The 16,955-nt window shown below is 46.2% G+C and overlaps 1 protein-coding gene across 1 annotated transcript; it reads left to right on the top strand.

Moving 5' to 3' along the window:
- The first annotated feature begins 1,935 nt into the window (after window positions 1–1,935).
- EDEM1 (ER degradation enhancing alpha-mannosidase like protein 1) lies at window positions 1,936–14,062 on the top strand. Its single transcript, XM_086619096.1, is given in 13 exon segments — window positions 1,936–2,130; window positions 2,132–2,334; window positions 2,414–2,486; window positions 5,732–5,835; window positions 7,022–7,193; window positions 8,341–8,524; window positions 9,048–9,222; window positions 9,798–9,918; window positions 10,572–10,742; window positions 11,349–11,422; window positions 11,797–11,893; window positions 12,625–12,810; window positions 13,664–14,062. Coding segments are annotated over 13 exon segments (1,845 nt in total). The 3' UTR covers window positions 13,754–14,062.
- Window positions 14,063–16,955: the final 2,893 nt, after the last annotated feature.

Raw genomic sequence — 16,955 nt, 5'->3', positions numbered from 1 at the left:
TTCTCTGGAAACCGGGAGCGTTCTACTGTAAAAAACGTTAGAATTAAAATTTAGTCGTTTTCTAACGTAACCAGGGTGTTAACTACATAACTTCATCTCGAGAGAGCGACTGCAATAAGCCTTGAGCTCGGGGGGGGGCAACTTTCTGATAGCTGGTCTGTGAAACTCCATCGCTTCTGGTCACGGCTTTGCTTCAGATGCTGAAGGCGTCTGTTGGTCTCGTTTGTGGTTCCCTCTGAAAAGACCCATTGGGTAGAAATTCATAAACCACGTTATCCAACAGACAAAGAAAATACGTGAGCAGAGAAAGAAAAAGCTGTTGTGATGTGCGAAATGTCAAGCTAAACTTGATTCTCACAGAGTCTCGGAATGAAATCTTTATAAATGCGTTAACTCGGGATGTGGAAAGCTAGGTCAGTTCTTGCAACAATGAGGAATTTCCCTATTTTTTTTTTTTTAGAATCAGTAAATGAATCCTCTTCTTGGTGTGAATAGTAACATTTCTGGTGCGTGATGGGAAAAACTTGGAAAAGATGTATGAATTCCACAGGTTGAGGAAAGGAACTGAAGGAGCAACCTCAGGCTGCTGGTTTGGACAGGGTGGAGGCTTTTAGCAGGAGTCAGCAGGCAGAAGTCTTGGTGGACCACTGAATTGTGATTGCTTTTTTTATTTTTTTTTAAGGTTTATTTGGTCTACTGTTGCAATGAGTGGAATGCAAAGAGCAGGATCTTATTTCAGAGAGAAAGTATGAAACGCAGGCTGGAGACAAATCCTTAATGTCTGGTTGTCTGTCAATGTGTTATAACAGTCCGAATGTTTTTTTTTCCCTGCATAAGGATTTTTCGTATTATTTCTATCAAACTTATTTGTAACAAATCGTGCACTTTCTTGCGGAGGGAGTGCCACACTGGGGTGGGCACCAGTCCTTAGTTCAGCGATGAAGCAACATGCAGTTGCTGGCGATGCTGTGAAGGTTTCTGGGGCAGCTCAGAGATGTCTCCTCTTCACCCCCCCCACCTGTCGTGTCTTTCCTGACTTTTCTGTTCTTTTTGACTGTCTTTGAGGGGTTTCGGTTTTGCCAGCACTGCCGGACTCGGTTTTCACTTTCACATCTGGCACTCATCACTTATTTGTGCTGCTTTCCCAGAACTCCAGCTGCCGTGGAGCCTGTGCTCCGTTTGCCATCCCGTTGCTCCGTTTGCCATCCCGTTGCTCCGTTTGCCATCCCGTTGCTCCGTTTGCCATCCCGTTGCTCCGTTTGCCATCCCGTTGCTCCGTTTGCCATCCCGTTGCTCCGTTTGCCATCCCGTTGCTCCGTTTGCCATCCCGTTGCTCCGTTTGCCATCCCAGTCCTGGAGCACTGGGGCTGTCGGTTCCGCGCTGTGCGACTGGAAGCCCTGCGTGCGTCCATCTCCCCAGCTTTTCCTGGCCTCCTCCGAGCTGCTGCCCTCGGCCCCCCCTCGCACGGAGCCGTCTGCGGGGTAAGGGGCCCCGGGAGGCGCTGGTGGTGGGAGGGACTGGTTACGAGCTTCCCTGGACTGGTTGAGGTTTGGGTTTTCGGTTGGGCTTTTGTTTGTTTGCCTCTTTTAAACCCCGTTTCTCGGCCCCGCTGGGCACAGGTGCGCCGGGTCTCCGCCTCCGGTGAGGCCGCGGGTGCCACGACAGCCCGGCACGCCCCCCGCGCCCCGCCCCGCACTGGCCCTTTAAGGCGCGCCGGGGTGCGGCCCTTGAGTGACGTCACCTTGCTCCCCGTGACCGCGGCTGGTCCCGCCTCCCCATCGGCTCGGCCAATAGGAGCCGGGGGGGCGGGCCCCGCGGCGGCCGCGCTCCCGCCTTCCCCTTCCGCTGTTAAAGGCGACGCGTCGCGGAGGAGCGCGGCGGGGGCTGCGGAGCGGGCGGCCCCTTTAAACTATGCGCGCGGCGCGCGGGCGACCATGCAATGGCGGTCGCTGCTGCTGGGGCTGCTGCTGCTGAGGCTGGGGCTGCAGGCGCTGCTGGCGCTGCTGCCCGCGCTGGCGCCCGGCCTCTGCCTGCGCCGCCGCTTCCCCTTCCCCTTCCCGCCGCCGCCCGCCGCCGCCCCCCCCGGCTCCGCGCACTGGGGCTCGCTGCTGCGGCGGGGGGGGCGGCGGCGGAGGCGGCGGCGGGGCGGCGGGGGGGGACGAGTACGAGCGGCGGTACAGCGGCGCGTTCCCGCCGCAGCTGCGCGCCCGGCTGCGCGACGCCGCCCGCGGCATGTTCGCCTTCGGCTACGACAGCTACATGCAGCACGCCTTCCCGCGGGACGAGCTCGACCCGCTGCACTGCCGCGGCCGCGGGCCCGACCGCCGCGACCCGTGAGTCGCCGCCGGGGGTGGGTGGGGGGTGGCGGGGCCCGGGCGCGGCCGCGCCTGACGCGCGGTTCTTCTCTTCCAGCTCCAACCTCAACATCAACGACGTGCTGGGAAACTACTCGCTGACGCTGATCGACGCGCTGGACACGCTGGCGGTGAGTCCGCGGTCGGTGGTCCCGCGGTGGGGGGGGGGGGGGGGGGGGGGTGAGGGGGGCTGCGGGCCGGCCGGTCGCGGCGCCCCGTTCGGGTAAATTTAATCCGGAGGTTCAGCTGGAGCGAACAAACCGTATTTTAGAATCATAGATTGAATCATGGAATGGTTTGGGTTGGAAGGGACCTCGAAGATCATCTAGTTCCAACCCCCCTGCCACAGGCAGGGACACCCTCCACTACACCAGGTTGCTCAAAGCCTCGTCCAGCCTGGCCTTGAACACTTCCAGGGATGGGGCAGCCACAGCTTCTCTGGGCAACCTGTGCCAGTGCCTCACCACCCTCAGAGGGAAGAATTTCTTCCTTATATCCCATCGAAATCTCCCCTCTTTCAGTTTAAAGCCATTGCCCCTTGTCCTGTCACTACACACCCTTGTAAAAAGCCCCTCTCCAGCTTTCCTGTAGCCCCTTTAGGTACTGGGAGGCTGCAATAAGATCACCCCGGAGCCTTCTCTTCTCCAGGCTGAACAGCCCCAACTCTCCCAGCCTGTCTCCGTAGCAGAGGTGTGAATTAGTTTTGCGAAATAGTTCCCAGATGCGTTAACATAGCCAGGATGCATTGGCAAAGAGTAATTCTTCCACTAATTAAACTCCGAAGGCAATGTCCCGGCAGGATACGGATGTTAATGTCGGAAAGGCTGAGGTTGGATGAGGTGGGAAACCCCAGATGCTCTTGAACGCATGTGGGTCTGGCCCGCTCTGTGCTGCTGGTCCGGCTGTTAGCAGCGGAGCGGGAGCCCGTTGCAGTTCACCAGGGGGTTCATTCCCAACCCGGTGTAGAAAACCTGGAGTCAAAGCTACTCTTGGGCACAGAACTTAGGCTGTGAAACTGAGGTCTTGGTGGTGGGAGTGTGGTCCTGAGCTGTCACCTTGACAGCAGGCAGTGTGCTGGAACGGACTCTGAAGGAAAGAGTTAAAGAGGAAAACGAGGATGTAGTATGGTGTTCGTTCTTTCAGTGTTCTGTTGAAGATGGGTCTTTCCAGGTTCATCTGCCCCGGTACTGAATGCCACCGATGATGTCCCTTACTCCGAGGTTGAATTTAACACCACAGTAGGTCTAATATCTCGAGTCAGCTCCGTGATGAAAAGAAAAAAAACAAAAAACAAACAAACACACACGCTAGTGGAGCTGAAGAGGGGTGAATGTAGAGAAACTTGGTGAGAAGTTGAAGGAGATGGCAACAGAAAGCTTCAAACTGGAGGAATTTACTCCATGGTGTTTTTCCAAGGACCTGTTATGGGACAAGCGCTGTTGAGTCTTTGTGCATTAATGTTGTTAATGCAAAAAGTGCTGATGTTTCATGCAGAGCTGCTGATAGAGATCCATTCTTAACATGAAGAGAAGGTGAGATGACTTCGTGAGAGACCAATTTAAAGTTGTAATGAACTCCAGCAATACAAAGTAAAAGGTCTGATAGTTTGTAAGTGGGAAGTTGTGAAATCCTTTGCTTCTGAGGAGAAGGTTGTATGTCAGCTGACAGCCGGATCGCGAGCTAGCAAGTGTTACACGTGCAGGGAAGGGTTAAGAGTACGTGGGGATGTTTCTGGAGAGTCTTCCAGAAGAGACAGAGGAAGTTTCAGAGATCTTCCCCACGGCTCAAGCGAGATCTCTTTTGGAACGCTGTCATTGCTCTGGTGTTCAGGAAGGGTGGATTTCAGCTGGAATCTGCATGCGTTGCTGAGAGATACATCAGGAGGAGAGGTCATCTTATTGAAGATGACTGAAAGAGCTCTGATTGTTTTGCTTGGCGGAGAGAGGCCCGATTGACACGTAAATCTGTATGAAGAGTGGTGGAAAGAAGGAAGGGAAAAGCTGTACAGCTGCTTCTCGCCTGCTAAAATTGTCCATCATATGTGTTTCTGATAAAATTTGAAGTTAATGAGAAGCAACTCGTTTTTACGTTAGTAGTACCAGTAGCATGGTATCATGGAGAAGAGCCCTGTCCTAGAACTCCTTATGCATGTTTAGAAACCCCCATATGTTTTGTAGTCTCGTTTTTGCAGCTGGGGCAGCTTCTTGACCTTCTGGCCTGTGGTCAGGGCCCCTCAATGCCCAGGATCCATAGTGGGTTTCTCCATTCTTGTGGAGAAGGTGGTGCGTGCAAGGACTATGCTTGTGCTCCAGGTCGTAAAATACTTCCCACTGCTCCAACGGAGTCGCAGCTCTGCGGTGAGGGGATGAACGTGGCAGTGGTGAACAGAACTGAAAGCAGGAAGCGAGGAAGACGTTGGGTTTAACTGAAACAGCAGTTAGGGATCCGTGCTGCGTGGCTGACGGTGCGGTGGCCTTCCTGTCCCCATTCACCGGTGGCTCAGCGTCCCTTCCCTACCTTTTGGGGCAGCGTGTCACACTTTTTTTTTCTCAAATATAAAACTTCTGGTTCTTAGAGTCTCTTGTGTTTCAGAAGCTGCTGGGTGATGGAAGCCTGTTTTGCTCTTCATCCGCTCAGATCCATGTGAATGCTTTCCCACTAGGTCTGGGTATCGGAAAGAGCAGACTGGCTGGTGCGTGGTGTTTGATGGTTGGAGAGCCAGATAGGTTCCCTGTACACCCAGCCTTGTTGTGGACTCAGGAAAAGCTGTAACCTGTGTTTTCCTTCCGTGCTCCTGCTCCCTTGAAGCTGGGGCTGAATTTACGTCCGTCTCTGGATATAGTGGAAACCCATCGCTCAGGTACCTATAGAAGACTGGCATGAGGTTGCTCCTGGGCACGGTGTGCAGTGTTGAGTCGAAAGCCTGAGAGGCTGGACTGCCCTGGTCAAATAAATGTCAAATCAGACTTTATTGTTCTGCAAGTTGTGTTACCTTTTAAGCTAAACTTAACTCTTCAACGGGTAGTTTAAGCAGTTAAAACACTTAGGGTGCTAATCTTAAGAGTTTTAGACTCCTGCTCTAAGAGATCACCCACAGTGCTGATGGTGGGGGTAGATGAGTCCATGAGTGCATAGATTAGTAAAACAGACAAAAATATGTGGATTTCCCTGTTTTAACATACTTTTAAAAACATGCACTATTACACGTCAGTAGGATGGGTACCTTTCCAGAAAGTCTTGGTAGCAGGAGCTTGGAGCACTCTGTTCTGTGTCTAGTTAACGTGACTGTTGGTCTAAAATGTGAACTTGCCAGTCTCTTCCCCACCCTGTTCTGAAGCAACAATTCCACAAAATAGCTTTTTTTTTTATGTCAAAGGTAATGGGAAACTCCTCAGAATTCCAGAAAGCAGTGAAGTTGGTGATTGACACAGTTTCATTTGATAAAGACTCAACAGTCCAGGTTTTCGAGGCAACAATCAGGTACGTCGCTGTAAGTTTCTGTCTTTAAAACAGTGCCAAGGTTAAAGACTTGGTGGGCATATGTGGGAGAACTGGAGTAAAATCATCAATAAGGATGTCTTTGGTAGGCTTTATTCCATAATTGCTCCTTGGGTAAGTTGTGTTTTAACCTTTTATGAAAGTATTCTTTGATGTCTAAGGTCTTTTCCAACATAGAAATCTATGAATCTATACAAATACTTGAGAAAAGATGGTGGGGAGGTAGGGGAAGGGCTCTTTACATTAGTGATGGGTGATAGAACAAGAGGAAATGGGCATAAGCTTAGTCAGGGGAGATTCAGGTTGGATGTTAGGAAGTATTTCTTCTCTGAAAGGGTTGTCAGCCACTGGAATAGGCTGCCCAGGGAGGTGGTTGAGTCCCCATCCCTGGATGTGTTTAAGAATAGGGTGGATGATCTTAGCGATATGGTTTAATGGGGATTAGGGACGGTGGGACTGGATGATCTCTAAGGTCTTTTCCAACCTAGAAATCTATGAATCTATGAATCTATTCCATCCTTTCGTAATTAAAACCGTTTTAGGAATCCCATTAGGCTTGAAGCAGGGATGCAGTGGTGGTCTCAGCTGGCTTTGGCTTGCAGACTGCTACTTTTGCAGCAGCAGATCAGATGTGTGCACAGCAAACAACCCTGCTGACAGGTTTTCCCTGTTTTGCTTTTCTTCCACGGGCCTTCTGCTCGCTTTCGCTTTCGTTTTACATGAAAAACAGGCCTGTCTGTCTGGGAGATGAGTTTAAAATACTGTCTGATTTTAAGTGGCTGCATTTTCTGAATGTCATAAACAGCGTGCGTTCAGTTGCTGCTTAACTTGGCTAGGTTTCTTTTTTCTGAGTATTAAGTTTATATGACAACCTACTACCATTTGCAGCAGCAAAAACGTGGGGCAAGGAGGTCTTCGCTCAATTATAGACTTGTTATGTTGTGAGGATCTCCTGGGCTGGGTAAATTTTGCAGGACTGGCTTTTGGGATTACTGTGGGTGACAAGCAATGTGACTTCTAGATGTTTGCACTACTGGTGGGGAAAAAAGCAGATCTTTCTGTAGTGCCCGTAGGGTGCACAAAGTAATATTTCTGTTAAATGTCACACTGGTAAGGGTGTGGCTGAAGAAGAGATTTAAAAGCTGAAGATCTTCCCCTTTTCCCTTAGGGTTTTGGGAAGCCTGCTTTCTGCCCACATAATAATTACAGATACCAAACAGCCTTTTGGTGATATGACCATCAAGGATTATGACAATGAACTGTTGCACATGGCTCATGACCTGGCAGTGAGACTGCTTCCAGCCTTTGAGAACACCAAAACTGGAATTCCATACCCCCGGGTAAGTGAGTGCATCAGCACAGCAGCGAAATAATCCCAAAGTAGGAACACGTCCATCCTACAGCTCGAGTTCTGTGCCTCGTTTGTGCCTTCATGTGTGCACTTGGGGGGTTAAACCTGCTCTAAGGTCCACTAAAACGGCGTGGGGGGGAAACTCTGCTGAGTTACGGTGACGTGGACGATATATAAATTGCTCCTTCTGTCTAGTGAATGTTTTCTTCAGGCAGTTTTTTCACTGTGTACGTTCTGTTCCTTATGGGTCAGTGGTCTTTTGTGTGCTGCTTGGCTGGGACGTGCCCTGCCCCATACTTTCTTCCTGCATATCATGCAGCAACAAGCAGTGCTGTCAATTAAGAAGGTTAACAAGAAATACTTTAAAGGCAAATAATCTAGGAAAGTAACTTTATTGGTGACTTGGTATTAAGATAATTTTAATAAAATAAACTCATCTGAAATATTTGTCGTACTGGGCTTGGAATTTGTAATTTTCTTGACTACTGCTCCATGAGTACTCAAGGATTCTGCGTCCTCTTGTTTTAAGCAGATGCAGTTTGCAAGGAGAAGGATGTCAGTTCTAGTGGAAGAACTCTCAACCATAAAACTAATTAGCCTTTGCCTGACTACTTTTAATTCCTGAGAACAGCAGCGCTGCTTTTCCTCCAGACCCATCAGGCTGTAGAAACATAAATTTTCACTTCTGTTCAGAGCCTGGTAAAGCAGTTGAGGGTGGTTTAACTTCCCTTCAGCGTTTTGTTCCGTGGGGAAGTTGAGGAGCGTTGGCTGGGGAAACGCGTGGTTTCAAGGGAGCTGAATGAGGGGAAGCAGCACTTGCACCACCCTTGGAAGAACCCGAATGTTTAGTAGAAACGATGAAAAAGCAGACTGAAATTTGGAAGGATTAGGAAGTATAAGAGCAGCAAAATTAGGATTTCCCACCTTGAGCATGATGTTATAAAGTTGGAAGATGAATTTCAGGAAATTTTTGACCAAGCAGTGTTACGCTGGCTTTTACATAAGCATTGCATGCTAGATATTGGAAAAACTAATTAAAAGGCTTAATAATAAATAGTGGACTGCAGATGAGAGCCCAGCTGAATGAGCTGCAGCCCGTCTTCTTGCTGTTAACTCTTTCTCTACCTGCTTCACAGGTCAATCTGAAGAAGGGAGTGCCTCCAGACAGCAATAATGAAACTTGCACTGCAGGAGCCGGTTCCTTGCTGGTGGAGTTTGGCATCCTTAGCAGGCTGCTCGGCGATTCCACGTTTGAATGGGTGGCCAGGAGAGCTGTCAAAGCGCTCTGGAGTCTCAGGAGCAATAACACCGGACTGCTAGGTAACCTCCTCTGAGGTGATGCTGTATTGACTGGCTCCGTGTTTCAGCCTCCCTCGGTCTCCTAGAGCAGAATGCCATCACGCTCCAGGTTTCTTTCAGGCATCGTGAACTTTGTCAGTCTGCTGCCTCCGTAGCTGTGAAGTCGTGCTCTCCTTGTGTGCTCGTGGTTTCTGTTGACCAAACAGCACCTTGTAATTTTGCAAGAAAAGTGGAGTCTCTGAATGACTTCTTAGGGCACAGGTTTCCAAAGACACATTTTTCGTGAAACTGGGAAGTGAAACTGAAGTTCTTACATTTCTATTAATATAATTTAGATAGGCAGATGACTGAAATTATTTAAAACAACTACGTGTGTGTGCTAGTTCTTGGATGAATGCACTGTAACGCTTTATTTTGATAGCGGTCTTTGCTCATGCCTCCTTAAGACTTTTTGAAGATGGAATATTTCTAAGTTCTGGTTCTTGATTATTTTTCTCAGATGTATTTGGCAACTTTAGACTAAACTTTTTGTCTGTTCTGAAAGGAAATGTTGTGAATATTCAAACTGGCCATTGGGTTGGAAAGCAAAGTGGCTTGGGAGCAGGGTCGGATTCATTCTATGAGTACCTTCTGAAGTCTTACATCCTCTTTGGAGAAAAGGAAGACTTGGAGATGTTCAATGATGCTTATCGGAACATTCAGAACCACTTAAGAAGAGGGTATGTTTTTTCAAATGAGTATCAATTCCCGAAGCAATGAGTACTCCAGCCAGATACGAGAGATTGTATAGTGCTTTGTGTCATGCTCTAGAAAATCTGCCTTCTCTTTTTGTCTGCAAAAAAGAAAATCTAATTTCTGTGGTAGTCACCGTGGAAATAAGTTTTAGTGTTCCCGTCACTCCTTAGTCAACTGATCTGTATGGCATTACTGGTGCAAAGAAGCTAAACTGGTTACTGTCCAAGTTAGTAAACATTAGACTGAGAGACGGCTGTAGAACTGCAAAGGAAGTGTATTCAATTGGCTGGTTCAGTGCTTCTTAAGGCCTGGTCTTACCTAGCATGACTTTTGGGTAGAGATTCTGCTGACATAACTTTAAGATATGATGTACAAACCTTTATGAGTTAATTTTTCTGAGAGCCTGACCGACATTTTGGTTCTTTTCAAGAAGGCTTTGAGCCTAGCACGACAAACGTGTGGCTCGTCCTCTTTGCCCGTGGCAGTGCTGTGAAATGAAACTTGAATTGTGTTCTTCTAAAATGGGGAATATTTACACATGCCTGTTGTTCCTTGGCAGTCGAGAAGCGTGCAACGAAGGTGAAGGTGACCCTCCTTTGTATGTTAACGTAAACATGTTCACAGGACAGCTGATGAACACGTGGATTGACTCTTTGCAAGCCTTTTTTCCTGGACTACAGGTAAACTTTCAGTTAAAGACCAAAGGGCACAGTAGAGGGGTGTCAGAAAGGCTCATCCTAATGACACTATTGGAAGGCTTGGCCTGCTCTCTGCTAGGTTTGAGATATTTCAAATTTTTCTCGTTTAACCTCAGCATTTGTATGCCATGCTGTGGGGCTGAGCTCCACAAAGCTTTTCATAGATTTCATAGATTTCTAGGTTGGAAAAGACCTTAGAGATCATCGAGTCCAACCATCCCTAATCCCCATTAAACCATATCCTCAAGTAGCTCATCCACCCTATTCTTAAACACATCCAGGGATGGGGACTCAACCACCTCCCTGGGCAGCTTATTCCAGTGGCTGACAACCCTTTCAGAGAAGAAATACTTCCTAACATCCAACCTGAATCTCCCCTGACTAAGCTTATGCCCATTTCCTCTTGTTCTATCACCCATCACTAATGTAAAGAGCCCTTCCCCTAACTCCCCACCATCTTCACATTTTGGTGTGAAGGAGTTGATACATTAGATTTTTTTGGGGAGGGGATTGGGGGTTTTTTTGTCTCTCCTTGCGAGGGGAGCGTTTTATTATATGGCATCTTCTTACACAGAGCAGAAAGCAGTTTGCTGGCCTGCAGTATTAAGCGTGTTTATGGCTGTCGTTATGCTCAGGTGTTGATAGGGGATGTGGAAGATGCTATTTGTCTCCATGCTTTTTATTATGCCATATGGAAACGATACGGGGCTCTCCCAGAGAGATACAACTGGCAGCTGCAAGCACCGGATGTTCCCTTTTATCCCCTGAGGCCGGAGTTAGTGGAATCCACATATCTTCTTTATCAGGTACTTGACTTTTCTGAGCTAACTGCTTATGTTTTGGCAAAAATAGTTTTGTTTAGAAAGTTACTTTTACTACCCATAACCTCTAGCCTGCTAAAATGTGGTGCCTCTGGATCTGCCTGTTCTTACACAGAGGTCTCTGTTTAGGCACTAGGTTGTTACACAATGTAGGTGCTGTGTTGTTTGCTTAAAAATAGCCTTTTTTATAAGACAAAAATGAGACAAAACGACCTTTTTAAAAAAAAATAACTGGTAGTTTTTTTACAGGGTAGAGACTTGTGACTTCTTAACAGAAATTGTTGAAATAAATGTAGTAGCTTTCCTTGCTGTATCATCCTAGCACAGTTTCTGACTAGCAGAAGATCCAGTAAACTAAAATGACCTTCTGGCTCAAGAAAGCTATCAAAGAGTTTGAATTTACTACAAGTTTTATTAGGATTTGCACTAAAGTAAATGTGAGGAGCTTGCACAGAGTAATCTAAGTCATGTTCCTATAAAGATAAGTTTACTGTATTAGGGATCTGATACTAGTAGGCCTTTGTTGTAAGTGTTATTTTTACAAGATTTCAAAATTGCTGACTCTGACTCTTGTCTATCTTTCTTACTTAGGCCACAAAGAACCCATTTTACCTTCATGTGGGAATGGATATTCTGCAGAGTTTGGAAAAATACACAAAAGCAAAGTCAGTCTTCAATGTTTATTATCTTCTCTCACTGCTACATACATGTATTTTACTATATAGAATCCAGTCTGCCCAATGTAGGTAAAACAGAAAACCCAACCCTCCATGAGAGCCACAAGTGGTGATTTGTTTATTGAGCAATTATTTCTTTCTCATCTGAAGATGAAATTATAGTCCAGTCACAACTTTATGCCTTCAGAATTTTATAACTACCTTTCAGAATGCATTGTTGGTGATCAGTTGCTGAAAACTGATAAAATTAGCAGGCTTTTTTTTCCCTGTGGATCCTGCAAGAATAGTTAAGGAATATCTGGGGAGTGCTTTGAGATCAGAATGCGTGGGAACTAAACCCAAACTAATCTTAAATCCTGCAGGTGTGGGTATGCCACGTTACACCACGTTGTAGAGAAGACAAAGGAGGATCGGATGGAGAGCTTTTTTCTTAGTGAAACGTGTAAATATTTGTACCTGGTACGTATACGTTCTTCATCTCAAAAATACTCTCTTGCATGTGCTGGGCACAAACGTGGCGCAGCGAGGAGGCACGACGTTGTTGATTAGAAACCATGCTGGGCTCTGGGGAGGAGAGGTGTTCAGGTATCAGGAAATGTGCTGCTCTTTCTTTGACCCTACCCTAATCTTGGAGGTCTGGGCAGCTGCTGGCTGGAGAGGTGGTGGATCTTTTGGGGATGAGCTGGAAAGGAGAGGAAGCAAAGAGTGAAGGAAGCTGCTGCTCAGCTCTGAGCTGAATTGCTGCTGGTAGCTCTTGCCTGCCTCGCAGCAGCCTCCCATTTCTCCTCATCAGGCTTTGGCAGTCGTAGGAGAAAGTGTTTGAGCCAACACTGCTTAAGCTACTGTTCTCCATCTCCTTTAGTGTTGAAAATCAAATAAATCTGTAACTGAGTAGAAACAGTGGGTGCCAGCCTAGAAATAGTATGGCTTATAAGGGCAGTTGGAAGTTGTGTGAATTTTTTCTTTTACTCTCCCCTTTTAACTGTTAAAATAAATCTCTTGCATTAAAACTATTTATTTCCATTTGCTCTAACAGTAGTAACCTGTTCAGCCCTAAAAGGTATGCCTTTGGTGTGATCTTTGAATGCATGAGTGGGTTTTTTTTTTTTGCTTACTTTTTAACTTATTGTTGATGGGACATGAAGAATGTTGCACACATACTATAGATGTCTCTCTCATCTCTTGTTTAGCTGTTTGATGAAGAGAATCCCCTGCATAAATCTGGAAATAAGTATATGTTTACTACTGAGGGACATGTTGTGTCCGTGGATGAACGTTTCCGTAACTCGCTGTGGCAAGACATCCTCCCTGGAGAAGAGGACAGCACAGAAAAAATTAAACCTAATGAATTTAAGGCAGTCAACTTCAGTTCTAATGTAAGGAATACACGGAGTGTTCCTGGTTGTGCTACTGGAGAAGGGATGTATGTTGGACTGGGTGAGGCAGTAGAAAAAGCCATTTGGAAGTGTTCCCTTAGGGCTCTGCAGTGTTTCCTTTGTAAATGTCAAATATCTGAGAAAACTCCCTTGTGAAAAACACTTTCAGTAGTGGAATGGATGGAAGGGATAATGGGAGAGTGATTGTGTTGAAGGTGAAACCTGACCCCTTTTAAGTATTTTGCAGCAATTAGTTTGTTCTTTGTTAATTTATTTCCAATTATTTTTCCCTTCTCCTTTTCTTTGCCCTTAAAATCTTCCAGTGTTGCTGTGATGGGGAAAGAGAAAAGCAGAGGGTCATTTAAACAGAGTTTTTAAAGGGTGACCTTTCTTAGCTACATCACCTGAGTAGAGAGCTGTGGATCCAGTGCCTATCACCACCCAAAACAGATATGTTTTTAATACAGAACAATTTTTTTTAAATCTCTGCTAGTAGGTTCTAGCGTGATTCCTTTCCTTCTCCCCCCAGTCCTGCAGAAAAAGAGCATTATTTAAAAAAAACCCATTCACAGTTGTCATAGTGAAGGAAAGGGTTGAATAACAAGCTGCAGTAGTTGGGGGTGTATTTGAAAGCTTGCAGCTGAGGAACACTTGCTGTTCACTTGTGTGGTTTGTGCTGGAAATTTGCAAAGAGGGAGGGAGAGTGGGGACCAGAAGCGCTTTTGGGCACAGTTGTCTGTCCTGGGAGGCCATCTGTGGTTACTGATGCTGAGATGCCTGCTAGATTACAGAGGGAATGGGATTGCCTGTTTCTGTGTTTGAGTTCCTAACGATGTTCTCGTTTTGTTAACAGTGCAACAGAGTTCCTGATGAGAGGAGGTACTTACTGCCCTTGAAGAGTAACTACATGAGACAGATCGATCGAATGGTGGGCTTGATCTGAATGATTCTTCAGAGTAACTTTTATTGTATGTCAGGAGGAGCATGGGATTTGGCTGTAGACATTCCTCTCCTTCAGCTACACGCCTGCATATGCTGAGTCACTTGGGTACCCCCCGTGCTTGTTAGTTTTCAGTTATGGACATGAAGGGAGATGAAGTTCTCTTACGAGTTCCGTCTTCTGAACTGTGGTAACTCCACGTGCCACCTGAATAGAGATTTCTTGTTTTAAGACTTCCTATGAAAAATGTTGCAAATGAAGGCTGAATATACTTCAAAAAGAAAAAGGAAAAAAAAAAAAAAGGCAAGAAAATTGGCATGTGCCACTTAGCTACCTCTTTGTAGCTGTAGTACAAGTGTCCCTTTAGAAAAGGGTCTAGTATTTAATTTGAAATGATCTTGGGGTTGGGGGAGGAATGGGAAAGTGCAATTTCTTACACCACGTTTAATCATGGAATTTTTCTGACTAGCAATACGCAACCTTATGTACTACTCAGGTAGGAACCCACTGGTAGTGGGTTTTGCTGAAAGAAAAATGCTGTATCTAGAATAGTGTTTTGAAAAGATAACTCCTGATCGTATAAGAAGCTATCAGTATAGTCATGATACCCCTTATATACACAGTTGTATAGAACTGCACGGTCACAAGATCCTGTGGCTCCAGAAACCAGTAATAAAACAAAACAGGTGCCTTTTTTTGTAAGGGAATGGGGGGGAGGGAAAGGGAAATTGTAAAGCCACTCAGCTGTCCAAGCAGCTGACTTTATATAGCTTAGCTGAGCAGAAGTTCCAAAAAGTCTCGGTTTTTACCGTGTATCTAGTGCCTTTTCAGGAGAGATGCTGCTAAGAACTGGTATAACAGTACATGAAGATCAAACTATTTCACATTCCTGACAGCATTAATATGTTAGTGCCTTAAGTATTCTTCACTAGCAGGACAAACTGAGCTTGCTTGGGAAGGTGGATAAAGTATTTCTGAGCAGCTGGTTACAAAATACAGTGGACCCCAAAGTAACTTAAAAAGTAACCGATGTGAGAGGTGACTTTTTTTGTTTGTTTTTCAAAGATACTGGAAGAATATCAACTGCTGTGCCCATCCCAAAGAACACTCGTGGGCTGGATTTATTCTCAGTGTCAGTTCAGTTAGTAACGGGGCTGCCTCTGCGTCCCCCTGGGGATGGGGTTGGCAGGAGGCTGATCCTTCCCCCTGCCACGAGACAGTCGGGTCCGTGCCATCGATGCCCACCGTAGTGCCACACTGCACCTGCAAACTGTGCCTTTTGGGTCCAGCAAGGGATGGTGAAAAAAATGCTGTTTCTTCATCCCACCGCCTTGAAATACAGCTGGGAAACATTTGAGCAATAATTGTGAACTTTCAGGAAGAAAGCAGTTAAATTCAGGCCAGGCTGTTGAGGGATGAAAAAAAGTGAGGCCAAAACAACTTATTCTAAATACAACAGCTGTTTTTTTAAAATTTTTTTCAGTGGCTCCCCTTTGCCTACATGCTTTTTACTTTTGACTACAGTTGGTGTAGTTGAATGTTCCTTGCTGGGTTAATTGTTTTTAAGGTAAGGCTTAAATACAAGGGTAAATGTTATCTGCTGTATTTTCACCTTCTTATAACAACATTGGTTTTCATAAACCTTACGTTGCAACTCAAAACGTTTCTAATAAATATGAAGTTAGTGCTGAAGAGGTTATTGTTTGAATCTTTTTAGCATACAGATGCATCTCAGGGACTTTGGTGTAGAATCTTCTATTCCATGGTATTCTATTCCATGGATCTCTTATTCAGGCAAAAAAAAAGTAATGATCCTGTCTTCTTAGTATTATTGTGTGTATTTTAAGGGGAGGGAGGGTTGGAGGGGAGAGAGGGAAATACGTTTAGATTTCCCAAAATATTGCCATAGAATTGGTTGCCTTGATATTTGAGACAGCTGGTGATTCCAACCCCTGTGAATTGGCTTTGCAAACCTGTTACTGGAATGACTTAGTTGCCTGTTTCAAAGCAAAGCCTAAATTCAAGGTGTTATGATCCAAAGAGGTACTGGGAGAGGTTTGAGGTGTAGCTTCGTCACCAGTGTGCGTTGCCTGGGCGTGCAGGCGTGCTCCAGTTGGCCAAGTGTGAAAAACCAGGGGAGGACGTGGAAAGGCAGCACTTTCTGCGGACCGAGGGAGGCAGAAAGCAAAAACGTTTGGGCTTTCTGAAACGGGGCATCTAGGCCAGACCATTTCATTGTGGCTTTGGAAGGAGAAGCACCTGGTAGGGTGGCAGCCCAACGCTTCACAAGTGGCCGTTGGGAATCACGGCGTGGGAGATGCCAGGACATGCCCACGGTGTGCTGGTGGCTGCGTCTGGGCACGATTCTTCCCTGACCCCCGAGCCTGCCCTCCATACCCTGCAGTTGCCTCTGTGTTTTGTGTCTTCTGAAGCACCCAGACCCTGCTGAGGGTTCCAGCCCAGTGTTAGGCACGGACATCTAGAGTTCTCACCGTGCTTCTCCCTCTTGTGTGCTGCCAGGAGCAGTGAGATGCAGCTGTGGAAGGGGAGCAGAGTGGGCAGGCGTTGCTGCCCGGGGTGCCTCGGACCGTTGGTTCCAGTGCCAAACAGTTCATGGTCAGCTGCCCGTTAGAAACTGCATGGAGGTTTGTGTTGCCAAGGTGATCTGACAGTCATCTTTCCGTAGGAACGATTTTTGTCTACGAGGAGACTGGTGCTGACTACGTGGGGAAGGGCTTTGTGTTCTTTAAGGAACCAGTTTTTCTTCCTCTTTGTTTTAAAAACGCTTTGATACGTTTTTACTCTAACGACAGGGCACATGGCATGCACTAAAATTAAAACTTTTGTGTAAGTCGACGATGTCAAAATGAAACTGATAACACTGCTGGAATAACTTGCTGAAACAGACTTTTGTGTTTCTTGGTATAATGTGCAATATCAAATTTTCCTAATTAAAAATGCAATATGTGCTTAATTGTTGGTTTTTCCATGAAGTGTTTAATTGGGGATGGGAAATTTTGAGGAGGACCAAATGCTCTTTCGTGAAATGTCCTAAATTTTCAAAACTGAGCTTGAATTTTACAGATCTGCATTAAAAAATGGTGTGTTTGACCACTTTCATGTGTGTTTTTCTTATGGTGTAGTTCTTGTAAGGCCGTCATGAAGCTTCAGTCATCTTCTAAATGCAGGGAAAAAGATGAATTTG

This window comes from Tauraco erythrolophus, chromosome 12 (assembly GCF_009769465.1).
Source record: "Tauraco erythrolophus isolate bTauEry1 chromosome 12, bTauEry1.pri, whole genome shotgun sequence".
Lineage (NCBI taxonomy): Eukaryota > Metazoa > Chordata > Aves > Musophagiformes > Musophagidae > Tauraco > Tauraco erythrolophus.
The sequence above is the reverse complement of the archived record's forward strand: the minus strand, read 5'-3'. Positions and strand labels throughout refer to the sequence as shown.